Raw genomic sequence first — 27,357 nt, forward strand, 5'->3', positions numbered from 1 at the left:
ACAAAATAGGTTCATGGTATACATTACTTTTCCATTACCTGGTGGAGGCCTTGATGGCAATGGTCCTTGGCCAGTTAATATGGACCCATTAGTGAGAGGCTGCGTAAGAGGTACACCCATCGGAACAGAAGTCTGGACAGTTGCTGGCATCACCAGTGAAGGTGTACTGCTGATACTTGTCAAACCTGATGCAAGCGGAACATTCGTGCTAGATGCGATGGGCATATTGGTGCCTGGTGCGAGGGGTAAGCCGGTCCCTGGTGCGAGTGGTAAGCTGGTGCCTGGTGCAAGTGGTAAGCCAGTGCCTGGTGCAAGTGGTAAGCTGGTACCCGGTGCAAGTGGTAAGCTGGTGCCTGCTGCTAGGGGTAGGCTGGCGGTTTGTACGAGAGGAACAGGTGCTCCAGGTGCCAGAGGTGCTCTCATTGGTGGTACCATGCTGGGGATGCTGCTTGGAGGCATTACAGATGTATGTAGTGGGGCTTGTGCAGTAGCCATGATGGGAGGAGTCATTCCGACAGTGGAAAGCCCTGCGGCATGAGCACTGCCCAGTCCCACAAGGGGCGGCTGAGCTGCTGGACGAATGGATGGAGCACTCTGCAGAAGGGAACTGCTCACCAAGGCCGCTGTAACACAAAACTTTCCATGTACACAACAGTCATTCCATTCACATAAGAGTTACGTTGGAAAAATAGGTAGCCTCTTCCCTATTCCTTTTTCCATCAAACAAAACTGTAAAATAATTAAAATTATCTGAACTATTATACACAGAAACCAAATGAGTATATTTTCAGTTGCACATACACCTCATTGCTTTCGAATACCTTTCTGCTGTTCGATGGTTTGAGATGTCTTTTTTAATGGATAGTATATTCTTATTAATACTGAGTGGTATGCTACATCACTGCTGTCAGATGTACTCGGTGTCTTGCATTTAATTGTTAAGTCTAACATGTCTCCTACTTTCTACCATTGTTTGATTTGATGAATGGCTCTGAGCACTATGGGACTCAACTGCTGAGGTTATTAGTCCCCTAGAACTTAGAACTAGTTAAACCTAACTAACCTAAGGACATCACAAACATCCATGCCCGAGGCAGGATACGAACCTGCGACCGTAGCGGTCTTGCGGTTCCAGACTGCAGCGCCTTTAACCGCACGGCCACTTCGGCCGGCGATTTGATGAATGCTTTGACTAACTGAAGTATGTTCTTTCAATGGGTCATTAAATATCTTGTCCATAACTGACTGCTTGTTAGGGGCTGTGACTGATTAGATAATACATGAAAATTAGAGGTACACTGCTTCAGTCAGTTGTTTTTATTTTTAATGCCATTACACATTTCAATAGTTGTGCCATCAGCTTCAGATGTATGTGAAAGTACCTTAAGCTACCTGAAGATGATGATGTGAGCACCATGCTTAGTGATGTTAAAAATAAAAATTACTGAAGCAGTGTATCAATGGGCTCTACTACATAATCATCAGAAAATTCCTTCACTCTGCCAATACTGCACAGTTACAAAAGCAAAATAAATGGATATTTCAATACATCTTATAACAGCAAGTGTGGCAGAATGTCATCAGTCAGCCAATTTGTGGTAGCTGTGGATCCCATTGCAACTAAAATGTCAGCAGTGCTTCCTGTTCCGTAAATTCACTGTCTGTCTTTCATGCTACGTTAGTTTTAAGCAAAAGCACATGACAGGCATGTGACTGGTATTTTCAAATTATGCTTTTCCTCATAAATGTGTTTCCTTGTACTAATTTTTCTGTGACTACTGCATTAGCGCACATGCTATTAAGTAAATACATGTTGACTAAAATATTGGTCCTCACACTAATAAACACCATAATATGTTTTCTATGTGACATAGCTAGCCGAAGGTAACAAAGAGTTTTCATTGTTACCCCCGTTTCTTATTAGGAACGCAAGGAGCTATTGATGTCTGTCGGTACTTCATTGCAAACAATGCTAATTATCTAGAATTTACCCTGGTTTTGTGTATCATGATGCTGTCTTATGTAATAGCATAACCACACTGTAAGGGTGAAATATTAAGAGGAGCATTGGATAACTCCTCGTTGTTTGTGTGAAGACAACATACAAACATAACCCAACATACAAAAATTTTTGATGTAAAAATTTTTGAGAAGTTGAGAACACATGATGCACATTGGAGGTAGGAAGGGGGATCAGTTAATGTACTAAATTCCATGCCACACAAAAATGTATACTTAGATGACTAAACAATGTGGTGCACCAACAGCCCTGCACACTGGAATAAATGAAATTAAATGGAGCTGATTTTGTCATCAGTATCAAAAACATGCACACACATTGTGGATAAAATTAGCAATACCTTATTTTTTATACAAATATTTCTTTAGAACTACTAATACTACTGCGAGCTGTGCTGCACACTATGTGATTTAGCAATTAATGTCACTGGTTTGCTGACGTCACACCCAACCACCAGTAATTACTTACAATGTAAGAAAAGTTAGATTGCTACTTCCCATAAAGGTGACATGTTACGTTGCACACAGGCACAATTCAAAGACACTTACATACAAGCTTTTGGATATAGCCTTCATCAGAAAACGAAAGAGAAACACAAGTAAGCACACCTCACACACACGACTTAAATCCAGCAGCTCAGACCACAATTCTGGTCTGTGCATTAGGTGTGCTTGCTTGCTTGTTTGAATGAATGGTGTGTGTTTCTCTTTCTTTTTCTGATGAAGGTTGTGGCCAAAAGCTTATGTGCAAGTGTCTTACTTGTGCCTGTCTCCTACTTCATGAGTCATCTTTAAGATAAGTAGCAATCTACCTTTTATTAGCAATCTATCTTTTCCTACACTGTTGATATTCCAACCTGCAGTTTCCATTGCTTGACTTCACCAGTAATTATTTGTTATTTATGATTTAGCTTCTCTGAAACGTTCTCAAAAATTCTGATGTTTGTAGTCTCCATATATAACAGGCAATGTCCTAATTGAAAATGTCGTTATTAAGGCAATTTTGAAGCTAGACCTACAAAAATTGCTATTTGGTTTCAGTCAGAAATAAAGAAATATGTGTTTCAGCATTTACAGGTTTTTCTTGAAAATATATCATTATTAAAGAACTACTAACACATTTTTAAAGCTACATCTATTAACACTGGTATTTGAGTTCTCAGTTTCAGTATTTTTGGAAATTGAACCCCTAAGGGGTGAAAGAGGGGATAAGATTTTTTATGAAGTTATTTTATTATGAAAGCATTTTTTACAGCTAAAACTAAGAAAATTTAAAATAGGCTTCTCAGCAAGAAATAAAAAAATATGTTTCACCCTTTTTGGAAATTCAACCTTTCAAGTGGTGGAAGTTTTACAAAAACATTTCATTGCCAAAGCATTTTCAATGCTAAATCTTTGAAAATTGGTATTTGGCCTCTCAGTTAGAGATGAAGAAATGTGTGTTTTACTGTTCTTGGAAATTTAACCCCTAAGGCAATGAAACAGGGTCAGACTGATTCACTGACTCATCATCGCCCAGTCCAAACCACTAAGGAAAGAAACTAAGTTTGGAGATGCTATGGATTTTATATTTAGGCATCGTTTAAGAAGCGATTGTGAAATTGAAAATTCTCCAGGTGAATCAAATGTTTGAAGCGATTTCGGGATTGCAGCCAATTGTTGTAAACTTGACTCCATGATATTTTGACGGAACACCTGCCAATCATCTTCATGTGAGCCTTCAGAGACTGATGAGTATGTTCCCTGCTTCACGTTCTACAGCGCACTGACAGTATTGCCATGTTTGCATCAGAGTAAAGGTGGCAAATGGTTCGCACCATCCGGCGGTAAAGCATTTGCTAGTGGGACTGTGAAGATCACTGTTTTGGCTGTGCCACTTGTTGCAATCATCAGAGTATCCTGGGGTCTTAGACTGCAGCAATTCTCAGAAATGACAGGATTCGACACGTTATCCAGCTGGCAGCCACTGTCCAGCTCGTTAGATTTTCCATGATGGGTATTTCAATGGATTCTTTTATAATGGAGTCCCAAAAAGATGTTGCCAAAATTAAAGTTTTGTCATACTCCACTGAATGTCCATTGGAGATACCATGTTCCGCAATCGCAGACTTGCTGGATTGTGAAAGGCGAGTGTAACGTTTATGTTCTGTACAGCACTCTCCACTGTGGGTGTTTTTTTTCCCCCTATCTAGGCCATACCACACTGGCAGGGTATTATGTAAATTCCCAGCTTTCGCAATAACGAATTATCCTTCATTGATCCCAGCAGATCTGAAATCTTAGATGGTAGCGCAATATCACTTTCACCTCAATATCGTTAAAGATTCTTGCTATTTTGAAGGAAGTATTTACAATGAAGGGAAGAAAAGCTAGGGACTTTGCTGGCGTGTTCTCCTCTTTCTCCACTTCCCGGTTCTTGGTTTTAGCTGAGAATGTCCTGTTTATTTGCGGGATAGGGTATCCATTGGCCCTGAACATTGTCTTTAAATGTGCAAGCTCTTTAGGCAAACGATCTGCATCCAAAACCGCATGGGCTCTGTGTACACGGCTTTTAAGCACTCTCGTGGTCTGGGATTGTTGACTGCAATTTGAATAATCAGTACAAATCAGTGTGAGTGGGCTTCAGATAAACAGAATGTCCCAGAGAGCAGTCACCCTTCTGCGTAACCAAAACATCCAGATCCAGGAATGGGAGACAGCCACCTTTCTCTATTCCATAGTAAATCGAATGATATTATTGATGGAGTTAAGATGATGTAAAAACTTCATTAACCTATTTTAACCGTGGGGCCATACTATGTAAGTATCATCTATGTACCTCCAAGAAACAGTTAGTTTAAGAACAACTGATTCAAGTGCTCGTTCCTCACAATCCTTCATAAAAAAAGTTAGCCATCATTGGAGACAAGGAGCTGCCCATGGCAATATTCTTGGTTGAACATAAAATAGGTTGAGGAAAGAGCATGCCAAAACAAAGCAGTGATACCTGAAAGAAACTGTACCAATTTGCATCAATAAATCCTTTGTAAAAAGAGATACTACACCAAGACTCACTAAAAGATCCAAACTAGTTAAGTGGAGAGCCCCCAATCTGTTGATAGAATTGGTCGAGTCCCGTATACAATGAGACATTTACCAAACAATGGTCTCGGCAAGAAAGCAAGATGTCTGGCTAAATCATATGTAGCGGCATCAATACCGTCTTGGTGGTATGCTGCCATGTGGGCTTAACTGCTCTATTGTCTTTGGAGGTAATGAGGAGGAATTAAGGAATGTACACGTCTTCCATTGCACATGTACTGTAGGGTTGTGATCAACCTTCCTGTACAATGATTGATCCGGTACAAGACTGATTATGATCCTGCAGCACAAGTGCAATGGAAGACATGTCCACTGCTGAATTCTTCCTCGTTACCTCCAGAGACCTTCAAGTTGTTGTGACCACATATCAAGCATACCCCCAAGACCGTACGGTCTTCCTAAGATGCACAAAGATGGTCTTACCTTACAGACTATAGTGAGTAATATTGACACCCACCGCATATGTTCTAACCAAACAGCTTGCTTTCTTGCTAAGACCATTGATTGGCAAATGTCCACATCATGTACACAACTCAGCCAATTTTACCAACAGACTGGAGGCTCTTCACCTAAATATTGAGTTTTGATGTAGTATCTCTTTTTACAAAGGTACCTCTTGCTGATTCCTTGGCACAAAGTGGTACAATTTCATTCAAGCATTACTGCTTTGTTTTGGCATGTTCTTTCCTCAACCTATTTTATGTTTAACTAAGAATATTTTGAACATACTGACAGCGTTGCCACTGACACCCTTTCGTCTCCAATGGTGGCTAACTTTTTTATGGAGGATTTTAAGGAATGATACTTGAATCAGTGGTTCTTAAACCAACTGTTTCTTGGTGGTATGTGGATGATACTCTCATAGTGTGGCTGGCCCCCAAGAGAAGATAAGTTAATGGAGTTTTTCATCATCTTAATTCCATTAATGACAACATTCGATCTAATATGGAACTAGAGAAAGATGGCTGTCTGCCATTCCTGGATCTGGATGTTTTGGTTACATGGAAGAGTGACGGCTCTCAGGGGCCTTCTGTTTATCTTAAGCCCACTCACACTAATTTGTACTTACACCCTTCGAGTTGCAATCACCAATTCCAAATCATGAGAGCAGTTAAAACTCCTGTACACAGAGCCCATACAGTTTCAGAAGCACATCATGTGCCTAAAGAGTGTGCACATTTAAAGCCAATGTTCAGAGACAATGGATACTCTACCTGGCATTGTCACCTAAAACCAAGAACCAGGAACTGGATAAAGAGGAGAACACACTAGCAAAGTCCCTAGCTTTTCTTCCCATTGTTGAAAATATTTCCTTCAAAATAGCAAGAATAAGGTGAAAGTGATTTTCTGCTAGCATCTAAGATTTTTGACCTCCTGGGATCAGTGAAGAATAATTTGTTATTGGAGAAGGTGGGTATTTACAAATATTGTACCAGTATGGTATGGCCTATACAGGACAAACAACAAAGGAATACTGCACAGAACATAAATGTTGCACTCACCTTGCAACCCAATGGAGTATGACAAAACTTTAATTTTGGCCACAGTAACATCTTTTTGGGACTACATTATAAAAGAAGCCATTGGAATACACAACATGGGAAATCTAATGAACCATGACATTGGCTACCAGCTGGATAATGCGTGTAATCCTGTCATCTCAGATTTGCTACAGACAAAGACACCAGAATGCTCCGATGGCAGCAGCGAGCGACAACACTGAAACAGCTGAACTTCGCAGTTCCACTAGTGATGTCACCATGCCTCTGACGCAAGTGCAGCAATACTCTCAGCACACTAAGTTTGGCGGATAGGAGAACATCTTTGTTGGTCTTTAGAGTTCACCTGAAGATGAATGGCAGGGGTACAGCCAAATACTGTGGAATGTAGTTTACAAGAACCGGCTGCAATACTAAATAAGATTGTCCGAAATTCCACTCCTAAGTGAGTGAAATAGGGGATGAACGGCTTTTTGAAAGTATGCCACCATTAAGGGAATTTTGAAGCTTTAACTATGAAAACTTGGTTTCTCAGTCAGAAAATAAAAAATATGTGTTTCAGTATTTTTGGAAATTCAACCACTATGGAGGTAAAATAGTGGGTGATCTTTTTCTTTATTTTTTGAAAGTAAAGAACTACTAAAGGATTTTTAAGGCTACATCTATGACAACTGGTATTTGACTTCTTGTTTGTATTTTTAAAAAAAAGTTAAAGTATTTCTGAAAATTCAACCACTATGGGAGAGCAATAGACGATGAAAATTTTTTAGAGAATATTTCATTACATTAAAAAAAATTTAAAGCTAAATTTATGAAAACTGTTAATATGCATCTCTGTTAAATATACAGAAATATTTGTTAGGGGATGAAAGTTGCTATTGAAATGTCTCCAAAAGAATGAAAACTTTGGACTCCAGCTACTAGAATAGCTTTTTTGTCAGAAGCACATTCGGAAACGACCATGATTATATGGCCTTAATTAGTGTGAAAGGCTTACAAGGTGTTGCAATTTAAGAACATAAAAATTCGATTACATAAAAACAAAAACAGAAAGATTTCTGCAGGCCATACAGTTTACACGAGTGAAGCAGCAGGCACTAAGCTAGCATCCGTATAGTTTGGAACATTCGAAGTTTGTATAAACAGCAACACACAAGCATAAGTGTTTTCCTGCAAGACTAGTCAGGACAACAAAATTGCTCAAAGGATTCAACAGTCACCAAACACTACAGGTGGGATGATGTTATGTGTTTTGCAAATGTGTGCATTTATTTTGACAGCAAAGGCCAAAAATGGTTCGAGAATAATGAATAGATGCTTGATAACTGAGACTAATTAAAGCCCGAACTGGGAGGGGGGAGGAATTGGTGACAACCAACAGAAAGCATACTAACGGGAAGAACTATTGAAAAATAGGGTCTAATGTCATGGGGAAAACACAGTCTTACATACAGAACATTTTTTTTACGAATCTGAATATGAGAGAAGCCAAAAGAATCTCATCTTTACTGAAAAGGGCTTCCGAAGACATTTACCAAGCTGTTCTTATAAAATATGTTATAACAACAAAAGAATTCATGAAGTGACTAAAAAAAAAAAAATAATAATAATTCAAATTCCAAAGAAAGCAGATACTGTGACACATCAATATTACGGAACCATTCATTTAGTAAGTCATGGTTGCAAAATACTAACTCGAATTCTTTACAGAAGGATGGAAAAACTGGAAGAAGCAGACATCAGGGCAGATTGTTTTGGGTTCTGGTGAAATGCTAGGACCATGTGAGGCAATACTGACCCTACGACTTCTCATAGAAGATGAAAAGCCTTGCACAGGATAGAGCAGCATGGAGAGCTGCACCAAACCAGTTTCTGGACTGAAGACCACCACCACCACAACAACAACAACAACAACAACAACAACAGTGACTTGCATGCACAATGATTTTTCAGAAGCAATACCAGAAAATACAGTTCATTTAAATTCAAAAAGATTGTTCTATCTTCAGCCAACTTTAATGCAAACCATGTGAACTTTATCATTTCTATGAAATCAATGCACTAAATTGATGCAGAATTAAAGAAGATATTTTTATGGGATCTTCCCTTGAGGTGATTTCTCTATTAGTCTTCAGTAAGTCAGGAGCATTTTAAATTTCTTTCATGAAAATTATAACCTGCCTGTATAAACGAACATCACAGGCTTGGCAAAGTTGAGTACATTTGGTGTGATAATTTTTATTGTGTGGCTGCATGCCTGTCTTTCACCTACAAAGATGTGACTGTAAAGTATCTTGTCTGTCTGCCCTCTCCATGAACCATGAATCAATAACATAAAGAATATTTTGCGCTGTGTACAGAAGAATGACTGATTTTAAAAAACTCTTCCTAAGTTTTGTGAACTTCCCTGATTTTGTGCAAGTCACAACTACATTTTTCTTAATTTATGAGTCATCAACTCTTTTTTGAACAATCCAATCAAATTTCCTAGATGTTTCTTGTGCACATAAGAAAACATAAGAGAATATTTTTCTTTACACAGTTATAGTATAGTGTGCTGTGAAGAAATCGCTAATCTTTTTCAAATTGTTTTTTGTACCTTGTTCTGCAGGGGATCTAGAATACGTTGATTGGTACTGGCAGAGGGTTTGATTGCTATTAATTACACAACTGAGGTCAAAATTAGAGATAAATACCTTCATCTGTATCTGAAATCCTTCAGCAGATGCTAATACTTCATCTATAATTCAGAACTCTTTGGAGCTGTTCAAATATTTGAAATTTTAACTACGAACCACAAACAGAATACACAACTGGAGGAAGTATGGTGTAAATTGTGATCTATTAATGAAATTACTACAGTGAAAATGACTATGTTTGAATAATCTGCTTGACATATATTATTTAATGACATTTCATATGAAAAAACGAAAAGAAAAGGTACACATACAGGATACGAGGGTTTGAAAAAGTACCGACAGCTTGGTTGCCATTAACAAACCTCATGTGTGTCTTCAGTTTCTTTAAGCAAAAAACCCCCCCGCCCCCCCAAATATGCGCCCCTGGACTGTTGCAGGGCCTCATACAAAGAACATGGATGATGTGTCTCTGCATTTGTCTTCTTGATGAAGGGTCATAGTCCTCAACTTTGCATGTGATGTCCAGAAAGCGAGTAACGATGTCATATGTTAAAAAGTGGCACGTTAGTTAATTCTCAGAGAGTCTGCACAGGTGTAAAAATCCACACCAAGAGTTGTAGGCTGTATTTCACTGGCTGGTGCTTGGTGTTCCAACACTCTCGATCCTTCTCCTCAGTGTCCATAGTACGTAAGAGCACTAGCTGTCTTGCTTCTCTGGTCCTGTTGATGAAGTGTTTAACACTATCATCCTAAGCATTGTCTGGATGAAATAGGGAAAGTACGAGTATATCAACTGATGGTTCTGCCTCGTGATGGTGGAGCAGAAAATGTAGTATGAAGATTACAGTGTCTCTTCACTGTGTTGTATGAAAATGTCCACATGGACAATATTTTATGTGAATCTCTCTGTTTAACATCAAATAAAATGAGAGCATATCTTCCAATGCTTTAATAAATAATTCTGTGAGGCCACTCATCTACGAGTGGTAGGCAGTTGTCATCCTGTGCCTGAAGTTGCAATATGAAATTACCTCTGATACTGGTCTAGACTGGTACACTTTTCCACAGTCAGAGATCATTACACAGGGTGCTGCATGCTCCCAAATGATGTCTTCTACAAGAACCTCTAGCAGTTGGCACAGCTCTGGTGACAGCATAGTGGGCGAGATAGTCAGTACAGACTATTATCAACCGATTCCTATTTGCCAACTTTGGGAACTTCCCCAAGAGGTCAATTGCAATTCCTTGGAATAGCACTGCTGCAAGTGGAATTTGTGTTAGATGCACCAGAGGTAGACACGGCAGGTGTTTCAGTTGCTGGCATTTCTTATGGTGGATCACATAGTGTAACAGATCGGTAGTGCTATACCTGCATCTAATTCTGTCTTAGAGTCTTCACAAATTCCAGGGAGCAGGTGTTGGAACATCATAGAAATATGTAAGATAGCTGGAGATGAGTCGTGATGATGAGCAACCGCATCTGCCACATTGGACCATAGTTCCTCTTATGCAGTGTTCTGTTTACTGGCTGAAATTTTCCTTTGGTCATTTTCTCCTCCTTCATGGGGCTCTATGTTTTCTGTAATGCTGCAGCTACTGTCTGTTCAATAGCAATGTCATTTAATGCAGCAATCACAGATTTCATCCTACTACTGTTTTCTGGCAAAGGATTCCTTGAAAGACAGGCAGCATCTTTCGGTTTGCATCCACTTTTGTGTACCACTGTGACATCCTACTCCTGAAGCCTCAGTGACCATCTCACCTAGTTGACATTACAGATTCTTCAGGCTAATCCACCATCGTTGAGAATGGTGGTCCATTACAACTGTATTTTGCATAATAAGTAGGGCCACAGCTTGTTGATGGCCAAACCAACAGCAAGACACTTTTTCAGTTGTAAAGCTGTTCATCATAGATTTGCAGAATACTTTAGAAGTATAAGTTATCACCTTTCCAGCACCTTCCTCAATTTGTGCAAGAGCTGCACCTATCCCATGCCCTAGCACCTGTGTATGTGTGTCCTGGAAATCCCTTCAAACAATACTAGGTCTGCAGAAGATGTTAGCAGCTCCTTAAGGACAAGAAAGATCTTTCTTGTACATCACATCAGGAAAATGTATGTCTCTCTGTAGTAGTTCTTCCAAGTGACATGCCCTGACCTGTCTTCTTGGTACAGCAATCCTTTATTAATCTCTGGTAGTATGAGACCAAGTTTTATGGAGGCAGTCTCTTCCTCAATCTGCCAGTAGCCTGTATGTATGACCATATTGAGAATATTTTCCCCCTTCCAAACAGTCAACGATATCATCACAAGGCAATGGGTCCACATCTTTTTTGTGATCTTGTTCAATTTTCAGTAATTGGCGCGCGTGCGCGCCCACACACACACACACACACACACACACACACACACACACACACACACCATGTGCTGTCCTCTTTCATGAGAACCACAGGAGAGGACCAATGACTTTCTAAAGGTTCTATGATGTCACATTGCAGCACCATCTCCATTTCCTCTTTAATTATGCATTGTTCTTCTGATTGGTGGATGATACCCAGTGCTGATACAGTGTTTTAACGTGGGTTGATTGATCTGGTTTTTCCTCAATCCAAATTGGAAAGCATCAAAAAATTGTCACAGAATGGCTAACACTCACCTAAGTTCCTCTGATAGACCAGATCATATTGGCAAGTTAATAGTACCTTCGTCCACTGAGTTTTTTGTGGTGGTACCAGAGCACAAGTTTTTTCATCAACACCCCTCCTGGACTGGTTCGGTTGTTCCTACACACTTGCCTTTAGAGATGAGTGGTGGCTGCTTGTGACAATTAGTGATCCAAAGTTCTCTTTGACCACCTACAATGCTTATAATTGTCACTCATATGTAGATTTCTTTTGTGAACTCTGGTATCTTTTTGCAACTGACAAAAGTTCAATAGTTTAACAGAGTGTCTCGATTGATCGCTGGAACTCTTCTTGCTAACAGAGGGATAACAATGTCTTGAATGGCAAACAAGTGACCAGGGAAATCTTTGTTGTGTGTTCTTTTTGGAACAGCTTCATCAATCTGGAGTTCTGATGTTTTGTAGTTTATGACTGTTTATGATGTCTGTAAGACATCCCATGTGATAACAACATCATGACTACAATCTGTTAAAATAACAAATTTGAAGAGCTGTGTTCTGCCACTGATAGTCATCCTTCCTATACATGTACTTATCAGCTGGATGACCTTCATCAGTCACTTTTATATCATGAACCTTAGTCCTCTTTAGCTGGTGACAATAAGCTTTTGACATCACAGAAGAAGCAGAAGCCCCCGAGCCTACTATTGTCTGGGCACGATAGCCGTCGGTGAAGACATCAGTGAGATTTTATGATGTCTTAGTAACTGTCATTCATGGAGGATTTTCCTCTGTGGCAGCTCACCTCCATAAATGGTCACATTACTTAGTTATCCTGAATTCAGTGGCTAGGCTAGTGACTGGTAACTCTGTACAACAATGGGGAACGAATATGGCATGTTGGGGGGGGGGGGGGGGGGGTGACCTCACCCAGGGTATGGTGGTGGACTTCATACCACAGGTTGGCTGCAATTGTCTGCAACTGACTGTCACAAACAGGATTGTTGTGATGGTTGACTTCTTGTGGCATTACAATTGTTCAACACTCACCATCCTTCTCTGCAGTAGTGTACAATGTGTCCATGGCATCCACAGCAGAAACATACTAGCATGTTGTGCTCCAAATGTCTGTTCTTCTGTGGGATGTTATAGTTGGAAGAGCTGGTTGCACCTGTGATGGTCAGATGCTGGAGTGTTGTTAGGCAGCTGTGAGAAAAATCCAAGCTGGCTGAGCCCTTTCTTCAGGATGCGTCTGACTGGTGGCTAAGATTGGCACTAAAGATTCTTTTACAATCTCTGTTGCCTCCTGCTTTAAAAGTTCCACAACTGTCTGCTGTCTCTGGTGTACTTGGTCTGACATTTCTGGTTGCCATAACTACCTAGCACAGGAGAAGCTAGGCAAGGTCCTGGTGGTATTCTATAACTGCTCCAGAGACCATATGCTGGAGTCGCTCATGTATGTTTTGTCAAACTATTTTCGGTTGCATTTTCTTGATGCGTAGGCACCGCTTGATGAATTATTGTATTGATATCCTTTACCAGAAGAGTTTGGTACGTGTCTTCTGAGACCCCTTTCATCAAATGTGATATTTTTTCGGCTTCTGCCACATTCAAATTTATAATGTGACATAGGGCCAAAACATTCAGTAGGTAAGATTGTAGCTTTCTCATGATGTTAGGCCCTGTTGTTCAATAGTTCTTCCACTAACTGTTCTTGCTGATGGTTGTCACCAAACGTTTTCTTCAATATACTTTAATTTATCCAACTGTCAAACTTCTCTTTGTTATTCTCGAACCATTGTTGGCAGCGCTGTTCAAGTAAAAGTACGCATTTGCCAAAAACATCACATCATGCCGCCTGCTGTATTTGGTGACTCAGTCAAATCAATTCAGCCAATTTGTTGGGTTCAGACTATCTCTGGAAAACAATGTGGATGCCTGAAGTACACATGAGGTACAGTTGACTAGGATCCACTGGAATCCTGTATATAAGGACCTTTAGAATGATATACTGCTTGTAATACAATTCTTGTCCACGTAGGTGACAGCTTTTACATTGCCTAATTGGAGCCACAGTGATGTAGATGTCTGAAGTACCCAGTGTCCCCACCAAACAATGTCACACACTACTCCACACAGAAGTCCAAATCCAAGAACAGGGTGTCAATGACTTAGCATCATAAACATGTTTATTATAGATACGAATGTACACCCAGAACAGAACTGCCCTCCTGGATGGAGAGTACTGCTATTCATACAAACACAGAATATTCCAGAATATAAGAACATAACAAACATAAAAAGTTTTGAAAAACTTTCAGGAATGATAAACACTAAACAACAAATATTTTCTGGTGATGGTGCTACACTGACCCGCAGCACACCAGCCAGCAATGCTGACCACTACTCCACAAGGCATGCAGCACAACTCTGAGCAAAATTCTATTTGTCACCAGTTACTACTTTAATGGTGTATTACAACTTCATTTCTACATTGAATCTGAATCCAAAATGAGACTCAGCAGCTGTGCAGGTCATTCATTACCAACCATGGAATCAACAGGCACAGTATGAGATATATACATATTACTCAGAATTGGCATGAAGTATGAAAAATATTTCACTATTCTATGTATATTCCAATCACAGTCTGCAAATAAGGCACTTCAAAACCTCTGCCTGATCTAGATGATCAGCACTATTTCACACTGGTTATCTTTCAATTCACTGGTCATTTTGTTAAATTTGCAAGACTTGAACTACAAATTATAACGTATCTGTCCCATCCCCAAATTAAGCATTTCAGAAATTTTGATAGAGATTTTACCTGATTGACTTTATCACTGCCATGTTGCTCACTGATGTAGACATGGTGAAATATTACACATAATTTAATAAATTTCCATAAAAATTACAGCAGGTTCGAGACTAAGATGTAATGAAAAAATTAGAAAGAGAGAGAGAGTCATTGTATATTGTGTAGTGCAGAGTAACTTAATAAAAAATAGAGTTTTCTGGGATTTATTGAACCATTTGGGGGAGGGGGCAGGGGAAGACCAGTAAAAGTTCACACATGAAAATTTACAAATCCCTTAAACTCTGCCTTCACTGCCCTCCCATTATATCCTTCCATCAACTTTCAATCAGTCAATTACAAATCTTATTTGTGGTATCCCACACTGATTTTCACAATCATGCAGAAAACTATTCTTTGCTAAGCACATGTTGGTTATGAGTGCACATGGGTACATGTTTCATAGCATCATTTTGTAAAGGCAGACATGTGAACTCAGGAGTACACTATGGAAGAAATTTTTTTAAGTTCAAAAAAGAAAAATGAAAGCTATGGATAAGACATCATGAATCAGTTTATACTGATGCTTCCAGGCTCTATACAGTCTGTTCTTCAGAAACAGATTGGAAAAAAACAGTTGGAGAAAAATGCAGCAAATGCAGCAACTAGATAGAAATGAAGGTAAGGCAATATGGTATGTACAGCAAAGAGAATGGTATCATGCAATTTTTCAATTTTTCTTCCCCCATCATACATACTACTTGCTAATTTTATATATGTTGAATGAATACTATGTTACAAGTTTTAGTAGCAAGTGCATATTTTTCAAGAATTGTTTTAGCAAAAGAGTCCATTGACTGCATTGCCAGAGGTCTCCACACGAAGAACTTAAGTTCAACCCCAGTTTCCAGGATCTGTGCAATGTGCTCCAACCACCAGCATAACAGCATCTAATGCCCACACCTGACACTGAGAAGGCGACTTCAGGCAGTCACAGCTCAGCAGGTTTGTTAGTGAAAGCTGGAAATTACAACAAATCCACCCGCAGCCTTGGCCAGTGCAACATCATCCTGTTTCTTCCAGATGTGCTGATTTCAACAAGTGATGGACATGAAGGTGTGCATGAAGGGATGTGTTGTGTCCTTGTGTCCTAGGATGGCAACGATCTGGAGAGCTCAATGTAAAGCATGGGAACCTACTCTGTCCACGCAGAGCACACAGGAGATCACATACGCGAGTCGCATGACCTGTAAGTAGGTGTAAATGTGGGATCGTCACCACAACTCCATCCTGCTCTACCCTGGCACTGCTTATTTTGTCTACTTGGTATTTCAGAATAATGGACTAATATTTGCACTATGGGCTCATTCTATTGACAGCCAATTTTGGTCTGATTGTGAGTGTGTTTATAGCTATTGTGTTCTAGCTTTCTGGACTTCAGTTGGAAAATTCAGGGGAATCATATATTTTTGTGCTCGAGATGATCTCACTATGTTGTCTACATTCTTGAAAATGTATTGACATATTCTGTGTGTACTTACATTGTGGGAAAATATACCTAATGCAGGCACAAAATTTGTGACATTTAATAATATTATTTCTGTAATTACTTACATCATCAAGTCTATTTTACATTAATAAATGGAACAACCATTTCAGTTTTAAAGAGGCTAGTTATGAAATTTAGTAAAACCTCCGCATGGATGCTAGAGATCAAAGGTGATTTTTCCACCCTATAAAGAAGCAAGACCTTTTGTTGATGTGGATTCCAAGCAGGAATCTCACATTCAATTTCATCAATAATACAAAAAAAATCAGGCAAACTCAGTCTGTGTGGAAAACCATAACAGCTATTTTCGGACCACAAGGATGTGCAATTTGTGGGCTCTGTGGAATGATGTTCATCAGCAGTAGTACTAAACACTTTCAAAACTGCCATATTCCATTCAGAACAGACACTGAACAGTTTGTGATAAGAATGTTCACAGTTTATTTTGCACCTAACGACCTGCTCTTCCTAAAGGTTACCATGAAATGGCTTGCATCTCAACATTTTTGACTTCTGAAAGATTCAGTCCCAAATAGGTGTACTTCCAGCTGACAGAATTCTGCCTTTTGTGACTGCACTTACCATTTTTCCAACGTGTGTTATAAATACGTGGGACACACTCTAATCCACAGCTGAGCACAACATCACTAGAAAATATTATATAGAAATAGAAACTTAAGATGTGTACTAAAAATCAACTCTCAGGGAACTGAGCTTACAGAATGCGTAAAAAATCTTAACAATCTTGCACAAATACCACAGTGGAAATACATACAACACAAGGTTATAAACTGTACCAATATAAAGAAAAACACTGGAAACTGTATTTGTAATATGAATACCGGTGATATTTCACCATTACTGCATCATGAGGAAAAGAAAATAGGAGATATCTGCAGAAAAGAATCACTGATCAAAATTTGGAAAGACTGATTTCAATGCGTTCATGAAATGGCTATACATCTGGAAAGAATTCCCCATGTAGCAAAAACGTACACCTATGGTGTATACAGTTAGAAGAAACAGATCTCAAAAGAACATTGAGTGGCCACATGTAGGGAGTCACAAAAAGTATGCCAATGGCAACATGCCATGCACATCTGAACTATAGTTTTCCCAGTAAACTGTACAGCACATTCTTATTAGTGCACCAATTGTAAATGCTGTCAGTTGCAGCTTTTACATACTTTGGCACTAAATGACAAGTTGTACACTACCAGTTTACTGGTGTCTACAAGTGTGCATGGTGAATAAGACTTAACAATTACTTGGTTTCTGTGGCAAACACACTCTTTATGTCAATGAAAAAGGAAATCTTCATAATCTAATAATACGAGGTGTAGCACATAGAGAAATCACAACTGTTTCATCTGTCTTTCTGGTGAGTACTGAGACAATATCTAGGCCTGCATGAATTGTACCACTGCCGCAACTTGACTAGGACTTCAGCAACTATCTGTTCCAATCACATCTGATACTGCATCATGGTCACTATGTAATTTACATTATCTCAATCTGCTGTATCACTGAACTGGATGTACAAATTCTCAAGATCTTGCATTCATCAATTGAATGTAAACGTTGCCTAACCTTTAGCTTTGTAAATTTTCTTGTCTGGGGTTGCTGAATCATTCTGTGCACTCTTCATCAATTTGCCGTAACTAAAAGAAATTTTCTTACTGCAATATGTAGAAAGATCTTTTATCATATTAACATACAATATATCACACCCAGTTTCTGTTTTTATTACTTGTGCAGTCTTTCCATTGTGAACATGTTTCATTATGTTTGGCCCGTGTAGTATAGAAACACAAAATTAAAGTGTCATGCTCACAGCAGTAAAAAAATCCATTCACAGATTTTAGTGAAAACACAACATGCAGCCCCAATTCAACTTTCTTTTTTTCATGATTATTACATCTAACGCATAGACACATAAAACATGAAAGGATATTATATAACATACCTGGTGGCACATTCTGTTGTAGCATTGTAGGTGGAAGTACTTTTGGCAGTTCAAAGCCTCGTAATTTTAGGTTTATAAGTTTACAGGCAATACTGAACTCTGTTATATTCATTTTTCCATCTGAGTCAGTATCTGCTAAAGACCTGTAACAAATTTACAGTCAATTTATCATATGTACTATGTAGTTCTTGAGATGTCATAAAAGTAATCACATTACTCTGATCAAAGGTAAGTGTGCTCTACTGACAACTCAAAGAAGAGAGTGTAATTTTAAGAACACACTTTCACTATCTTGAGCAGCTACCCAATATACTTCATTCACTTTAAGAAAAACACTACTTACCATATTTGACCCAAAATTGCTGGTGGTAGTCGAGATTGGAGGAGAAACCCCTTTGCCTGTTCACCTGTGACAATGCCATTTACTGGTTGTAAGGCACGGAATTGTTCTTCGTACCGTGCTCGTTCATGAGGCAATATGACCCACGGTTCAGCAGGTCCTCCTTTTCAAGAAAGGACACTACATGTTAGTTCATCTTTTTTATATTAATTATTTAATTCCAATTCAATACAAACTCAGAAGGGTCCATAAAAAGTAAAGGAAATAATTACTTACATGATTCTCTCTTATTTAGTTTATACTACAGATGATTATTAAGAAGCCTTAAGTTTCCATATTTTTAAGGTTATTAGTTGTCAATCTATGAAAACAAAGGTTTGTTGAGAAACAGTGACAGAAACTTGCCCAGAGCATTTTGTGCGTTTTGAAAAGAAGGAATCAGGGTTTAACATCTCACTGACTATGAGGTTGATATAGACTGAGTACAGGCTCTGAATGTTTCAAAGATGTAGAAGCCTTACAGCCTTTCAAAGGGACCAACAAGGCATTTGCCTGGAGCAATTTAGGGAAATCGTGAAAAACCTAAGTGGGAAATCACAAAAAACCTACGTCTGGACAGCCAGATGCAGATACGAACCACTGTTCTCCCAAATGTGAGTCCAGTTGGCTAACCACTGTGCAGCCTGCTCATTGTATGTTTTGAATGTATCTTCACACAACTAGACAAATTGTTTTCCTTATATATATTCTTTGTACAGAAACCAGATGGCAGTTATAAGAGTCGAGGGGCATGAAAGGGAAGCAGTGGTTGGGAAGGGAGTGAGACAGGGTTGTAGCCTCTCCTCGATGTTATTCAATCTGTACATTGAGCAAGCAGCAAAGGAAACAAAAGAAAAATTCAGAGTAGGTATTAAAATCCATGGAGAAGAAATAAAAACTTTGAGGTTCGCCGATGACATTGTAATTCTGTCAGAGACAGCAAAGGACTTGGAAGAGCAGTTGAACGGAATGGATAGTGTCTTGAAAGGAGGATATAAGATGAACATCAACAAAAGCAAAATGAGGATAATGGAATGTAGTTGAATTAAGTCTGGTGATGCTGAGGGAATTAGATTAGAAAATGACACACTTAAAGTAGTAAAGGAGTTTTGCTATTTGGGGAGCAAAATAACTGATGATGGTCGAAGTAGAGAGGATATAAAATGTAGACTGGCAACAGCAAGGAAAGCGTTTCTGAAGAAGAGGGATTTGTTAACATCGAGTATAGATTTAAGGGACTACAAGTCGTTTCTGAAAGTATTTGTATGGAGTGTAGCCATGTATGGAAGTGAAACATGGACGATAAATAGTTTGGACAAGAAGAGAATAGAGGCTTTCGAAATGTGGTTCAACAGAAGAATGCTGAAGATTAGATGGGTAGATCACATAACTAATGAGGAGGTATTGAATAGGATTGGGGAGAAGAGGAGTTTGTGGCACAATTTGACTAGAAGAAGGGATCGGTTGGTAGGACATGTTCTGAGGCATCAAGGGATCACCAATTTAGTATTGGAGGGCAACGCGGAGGGTAAAAATCGTGAAGGGAGACAAAGAGATGAATACACTAAGCAGATTCATAAGGATGTAGGTTGCAGTAGGTACTGGGAGATGAAGAAGCTTGCACAAGATAGAGTAGCATGGAGAGCTGCATCAAACCAGTCTCAGGACTGAAGACAACAACAACAACATATATATTCTTTCACCTCACATATAATTTTACACAAAAATGGTACACGAAAACTATGTGCTATTTTGTTTCCTCACAGTCAGTTTTAATAGACAACCAGAACACTTCATTTATGGTTAACTTTGTAATTGTATCTGTATTCAGATTGAAACTTTGCAGACTACTGTCATTGAAGATATTATCCTCACAGATACAGCAGATGGAGAGGTGTCTCTCACCTCCATGCTAATGAATCCAACTAATTTACCCAGTCATTTAAGTGACTTCAATTCCCAATCAAGGTTTAATTTTGTGATAACAATAAACAAGGCTCCATGGCAAAGAGAAGAGGAGATGGACATAAGGGGTGGGGAGTTGGTGCATGGAGAGAGGGGGAGAACGAAATTAGGACATATATCTGATTCCCGTACATTTTGTGAAGCACAGCCAGTTTTGCTAGTACTTAATAAAGAAAAAAAGGTAATGACATTTTCAATGTAATTCAAATTTTTCAAAAAATTGTGAACATTAACTGTGTTCTGTGACTATGACAGAAGCGCAGCAGGAGGTGTACCAACAGCACTAAGTATTCTTTTTATGCACTGTGATTATTTCAGGAGACAGGGGCAGTAAGCGGCAAAAGAATATGTAATTTGTAAAAGTCTTCTGAATCTTGTAAAGGGAAGAGTCATTAAGTGACACTGGGCAGTGCTCTACACAAAGAGAGATTGCTTTCTTCCATGTAAGTGGGAAGAGTCTCTTCACCATGGTCAACATACTCACTCCAACTACAACTTGTTTCCCATGTATGCCACTCGTTTTGCCACTTTCACTCATCCACAAACCTAATTCTTGGTAAGGTAACATATACAAAAGGACAACTCCTGAAGCGCACACAGTCCTTTCAATCCCCTATGGTTGTTGTCACAAGATTCTTCCCAGAACTACCACATGCCTGTGTCCGGTATAGCTGGTTCTGATGATTTCACCATCCACATGATTGCACTTGCTAATTTAGTTTTATATTGATAGGAGGACATGAAGAAAATCCCAGCTTCTGAATTTCTAACAACATTGGTATCCCACATACTGAAATAAGAGGCTAATCCGGAAACTAACGTTACAAGATCTTTTTGAAGTAGAAAAAATGAATTTATTTTAATAAAATTTACATGCATTGTAGTACAGGTCTTGCATTACATATTTGCGTGAGAGGTGTGCAGTGTGCCTTGTCATGAAGAAGACAGACTCCCATTATCAGCATCCCATGACGTTTGTGTCATATGGCTCTGTGAAATTTATTCATGGTCTTACAATATCTTGCAGCATATATTGTTTCATCTCTCTCCAAAAAATCAATGAGCAGAACCTCTTTTCTCTTGCAAAACACTTACACCCTGATTCTCCTCACTGTTTGACAAGTTTTGAATTTTTTGGCTGAAAGAGAATGAGTATGGCGCCACTCATTGAATGTTGTTTGATCTCTGGAGTATGGTGATAAGCCCATGTTTCATCGCCTGTCACTGCAGAGTTGAGAAAAGCATCACCTTCAGTCTCAAAACGGTGAAGGGTGGCACAGACTCTGTTCATTTTGTGTGCTACGGTAAGCACCTTGGGTACCCATCATGCACACAACTTGCAATAATTTAATCTATCAGTTACAATTTCATGAACAACAGCTCATGAAATGTTTGGGCAAATTGCATGCAGGTCATCAACTGTCGAATGGCGATCAGAGAGGATATGTTCTTCAATTTTCTGCACCACATCATCAACAACAACAGATGGCCTTCCACTTCTGTCTTCGGCGTGAATTTCTGTCCTTCCAAAATTGAAATTCCATATCCATTTCATCACATGCTGCCTTGACATTACATCCCATCCATAAACAGAACCAATTTCGAGGTGAATCGCAGCCTGACAGGGGGACCAACTGGCAATTTGCGAAGGTAGCAGCTCAGGCAGTCCACCCTCCCTGGGCCTTGCCTGTACCAGAGGGTACATGCGAACCCTACCTGTCTACCTGGGGCTGGGAATTACGCGTTACCCAGTCACCTGTTGCGCATCAGACAAGTGAACTGGCCTTCAGGAGCACACTGGGAGGAAGAAGAGAAAGAGGAGCCTCAAACGTCGAAGCGGAGGAAGGGTAGGAGAAGGTGAACGAAGAAAGGAAAAGGGAATGAAAAACAGTGGTGAGACTGTTCTTATGTCAGCTACTGACAATGCAGAACATTACCGAAAACACCCCAGCCACTCTACAGATTGTTGGGAATGCTCTTTCCTTTTGCTGGCTTCCTGTTACTAGGCAATGGCACCAAATTTACCCAAGGACATTCCATGTTAAAACTACATGTCTTGTAACCTTAGTTTCAAGATAATCTTCACACTCTGTGGACTGAATACTTTGCTGGACTGTACACAATGAACACATTTTATATCAAAATATAAAAGGCACGCTCAGTGACAGGGGAAAAGCAACAGTAGCCTCAATGTTTGAGCCACTGAATGTATATTACTTACAGTAAAACCACAATAGTCATTGAACCAAAGACAGATCTGTTGGAAAACAGTTATCTTACACACAAGATTTACTAAATGATTAATGGAAAATCTCATATAAGATGTGAAACAAATACTAACAAAGAGATAGAGGGGCTGGCCAGTACTTACCTCAGCTCAGTACAGCCGATAGATACACACAAAACAGAACTGAAAATTTACATTCCTAGCTTTCGGAACTTTGTTCCTTCATCAGGGAGGAGAGAGGGGAAAAAAGGGAAGAAGGGAAAGTGGATTCAGTTACTCACAACCCAGGTTATGAAGCAACAGGGAAAGGTAAACAGGGAGGGTAGCAAGGATGGAGGCATGGTTGTCAGAGGGAAGCCAAAGATATTCTACTGTAAGTACTGTGCCAGCTTCAAACCAAAGAGGATGCATACAGAAGTAAACGCAACAAGATAATAGGAGGAAGATGAAACTAGCACAGTTGGTGACGAAAATATTTATTTATGTATATATAAAACACTGAAGAAGAGAAAGTGTTAAGATGACAGACGTAAGTGATAGCTAACAAAAGGGACAAAACAATGAAGGATGTGGACCATATAGGTGATCTAAATGATTAATGGAAAATCTCATATAAGATGTGAAACAAATACTAACAAAGAGATAGAGGGGCTGGCCAGTACTTACCTCAGCTCAGTACAGCCGATAGATACACACAAAACAGAACTGAAAATTTACATTCCTAGCTTTCGGAACTTTGTTCCTTCATCAGGGAGGAGAGAGGGGAAAAAAGGGAAGAAGGGAAAGTGGATTCAGTTACTCACAACCCAGGTTATGAAGCAACAGGGAAAGGTAAACAGGGAGGGTAGCAAGGATGGAGGCATGGTTGTCAGAGGGAAGCCTATTATCTTGTTGCGTTTACTTCTGTATGCATCCTCTTTGGTTTGAAGCTGGCACAGTACTTACAGTAGAATATCTTTGGCTTCCCTCTGACAACCATGCCTCCATCCTTGCTACCCTCCCTGTTTACCTTTCCCTGTTGCTTCATAACCTGGGTTGTGAGTAACTGAATCCACTTTCCCTTCTTCCCTTTTTTCCCCTCTCTCCTCCCTGATGAAGGAACAAAGTTCCGAAAGCTAGGAATGTAAATTTTCAGTTCTGTTTTGTGTGTATCTATCGGCTGTACTGAGCTGAGGTAAGTACTGGCCAGCCCCTCTATCTCTTTGTTAGTATTTGTTTCACATCTTATATGAGATTTTCCATTAATCATTTAGATCACCTATATGGTCCACATCCTTCATTGTTTTGTCCCTTTTGTTAGCTATCACTTACGTCTGTCATCTTAACACTTTCTCTTCTTCAGTGTTTTATATATACATAAATAAATATTTTCGTCACCAACTGTGCTAGTTTCATCTTCCTCCTATTATCTTGTTGCGTTTACTTCTGTATGCATCCTCTTTGGTTTGAAGCTGGCACAGTACTTACAGTAGAATATCTTTGGCTTCCCTCTGACAACCATGCCTCCATCCTTGCTACCCTCCCTGTTTACCTTTCCCTGTTGCTTCATAACCTGGGTTGTGAGTAACTGAATCCACTTTCCCTTCTTCCCTTTTTTCCCCTCTCTCCTCCCTGATGAAGGAACAAAGTTCCGAAAGCTAGGAATGTAAATTTTCAGTTCTGTTTTGTGTGTATCTATCGGCTGTACTGAGCTGAGGTAAGTACTGGCCAGCCCCTCTATCTCTTTGTTAGTATTTGTTTCACATCTTATATGAGATTTTCCATTAATCATTTAGATCACCTATATGGTCCACATCCTTCATTGTTTTGTCCCTTTTGTTAGCTATCACTTACGTCTGTCATCTTAACACTTTCTCTTCTTCAGTGTTTTATATATACATAAATAAATATTTTCGTCACCAACTGTGCTAGTTTCATCTTCCTCCTATTATCTTGTTGCGTTTACTTCTGTATGCATCCTCTTTGGTTTGAAGCTGGCACAGTACTTACAGTAGAATATCTTTGGCTTCCCTCTGACAACCATGCCTCCATCCTTGCTACCCTCCCTGTTTACCTTTCCCTGTTGCTTCATAACCTGGGTTGTGAGTAACTGAATCCACTTTCCCTTCTTCCCTTTTTTCCCCTCTCTCCTCCCTGATGAAGGAACAAAGTTCCGAAAGCTAGGAATGTAAATTTTCAGTTCTGTTTTGTGTGTATCTATCGGCTGTACTGAGCTGAGGTAAGTACTGGCCAGCCCCTCTATCTCTTTGTTAGTATTTGTTTCACATCTTATATGAGATTTTCCATTAATCATTTAGATCACCTATATGGTCCACATCCTTCATTGTTTTGTCCCTTTTGTTAGCTATCACTTACGTCTGTCATCTTAACACTTTCTCTTCTTCAGTGTTTTATATATACATAAATAAATATTTTCGTCACCAACTGTGCTAGTTTCATCTTTCTCCTATTATCTTGTTGCGTTTACTTCTGTATGCATCCTCTTTGGTTTGAAGCTGGCACAGTACTTACAGTAGAATATCTTTGGCTTCCCTCTGACAACCATGCCTCCATCCTTGCTACCCTCCCTGTTTACCTTTCCCTGTTGCTTCATAACCTGGGTTGTGAGTAACTGAATCCACTTTCCCTTCTTCCCTTTTTTCCCCTCTCTCCTCCCTGATGAAGGAACAAAGTTCCGAAAGCTAGGAATGTAAATTTTCAGTTCTGTTTTGTGTGTATCTATCGGCTGTACTGAGCTGAGGTAAGTACTGGCCAGCCCCTCTATCTCTTTGTTAGTATTTGTTTCACATCTTATATGAGATTTTCCATTAATCATTTAGATCACCTATATGGTCCACATCCTTCATTGTTTTGTCCCTTTTGTTAGCTATCACTTACGTCTGTCATCTTAACACTTTCTCTTCTTCAGTGTTTTATATATACATAAATAAATATTTTCGTCACCAACTGTGCTAGTTTCATCTTCCTCCTATTATCTTGTTGCGTTTACTTCTGTATGCATCCTCTTTGGTTTGAAGCTGGCACAGTACTTACAGTAGAATATCTTTGGCTTCCCTCTGACAACCATGCCTCCATCCTTGCTACCCTCCCTGTTTACCTTTCCCTGTTGCTTCATAACCTGGGTTGTGAGTAACTGAATCCACTTTCCCTTCTTCCCTTTTTTCCCCTCTCTCCTCCCTGATGAAGGAACAAAGTTCCGAAAGCTAGGAATGTAAATTTTCAGTTCTGTTTTGTGTGTATCTATCGGCTGTACTGAGCTGAGGTAAGTACTGGCCAGCCCCTCTATCTCTTTGTTAGTATTTGTTTCACATCTTATATGAGATTTTCCATTAATCATTTAGATCACCTATATGGTCCACATCCTTCATTGTTTTGTCCCTTTTGTTAGCTATCACTTACGTCTGTCATCTTAACACTTTCTCTTCTTCAGTGTTTTATATATACATAAATAAATATTTTCGTCACCAACTGTGCTAGTTTCATCTTCCTCCTATTATCTTGTTGCGTTTACTTCTGTATGCATCCTCTTTGGTTTGAAGCTGGCACAGTACTTGCAGTAGAATATCTTTGGCTTCCCTCTGACAACCATGCCTCCATCCTTGCTACCCTCTCTGTTTACCTTTCCCTGTTGCTTCATAACCTGGGTTTTTTTTTTTTTTTTTTTTTTTTTTTGTGGTTTTCGGGCGCACAACTTCAATGGTCATTAGCGCCCTGACTACTCTAAGAATGCACCGCGAGGCACAAGTTGACAACAACAACTAAAAGGGAAAACACAATAAAAGACAGACTGACAGGCATAGGATTAAAAAACATCATCAAATGTCCTTAGCGAGGTGTGTCAAATTGATAAAACAAAGAACACGAGCAGCTGCTCGTGGGTCATCCGCTAAAATGGCATCGAAAGTATTAGGCAGGTTAAGATCGAGGCGCAGTGTGTTAAGATCAGGACAGGACATTAAAATGTGTCTAACCGTCAGCAAGTGCCCACATGGGCAGAACGGCGCCGGCGCAGCCGTCAGCAGATGGCGATGGCTGAACCGGCAGTGTCCAATTCTTAACCTTGCTAAAAAGACCTCCTCCCGCCGAGAAGGGCGTGAGGAGGACGTCCAAGCCACGGGAAGAGGTTTTAAGGCCCGAAGCTTGTTGTCGGTAAGTGCAGCCCAATCGGCATGCCACAGCGACACAACGCGCCGACAAATGACCCTGCTAAAATCGGACGAAGGGACACAACAAGAAGCTGTCCGAGGCTGGAGGACCGCAGCCTTGGCCGCGGCATCTGCAGCTTCGTTCCCAGGGATACCGACATGGCCAGGAACCCACATAAAGCTAACCGGCGTACCGACGTCCACCAGCTGCTGAAGAGAGCGTTGGATCCGGTGTACGAAAGGGTGAACCGGGTACGGATCACTGAGGCTCTGGATGGCGCTCAGGGAATCTGAGCAGATGACATAAGCAGAATGTCGGTGGCGGCGGATGTAAAGAACAGCCTGGTAGAGGGCAAAGAGCTCAGCTGTGAAGACCGAACAATGGCCATGGAGCCGGTATTGGAAACTTTGTGCCCCGACAATAAAGGAACACCCGACCCCGTCATTGGTCTTAGAGCCATCTGTAT

The 27,357-nt window shown here is 39.8% G+C and overlaps 1 protein-coding gene across 6 annotated transcripts in view; it reads right to left on the reverse strand.

Annotated features, from left to right (window-relative positions):
- The window catches only part of LOC126461919 (intersectin-1), a 310,794-nt gene that overhangs the window by 237,749 nt on the left and 45,688 nt on the right, over positions 1-27,357 (reverse strand). For 5 of the 6 annotated variants that reach the window (XM_050096034.1, XM_050096037.1, XM_050096036.1 and 2 more), the window contains exons 3-5: positions 18,518-18,677; positions 18,175-18,317; positions 39-623 (exon numbers count right to left, since the gene is read on the reverse strand). In XM_050096034.1, the coding sequence (XP_049951991.1) occupies positions 39-623; positions 18,175-18,317; positions 18,518-18,677 (888 nt within the window). The remainder of the gene's footprint in view (positions 1-38; positions 624-18,174; positions 18,318-18,517; positions 18,678-27,357) is intronic. The other variant, XM_050096038.1, reaches the window with a different exon arrangement.

This window comes from Schistocerca serialis, chromosome 1 (genome assembly GCF_023864345.2).
Source record: "Schistocerca serialis cubense isolate TAMUIC-IGC-003099 chromosome 1, iqSchSeri2.2, whole genome shotgun sequence".
Lineage (NCBI taxonomy): Eukaryota > Metazoa > Arthropoda > Insecta > Orthoptera > Acrididae > Schistocerca > Schistocerca serialis.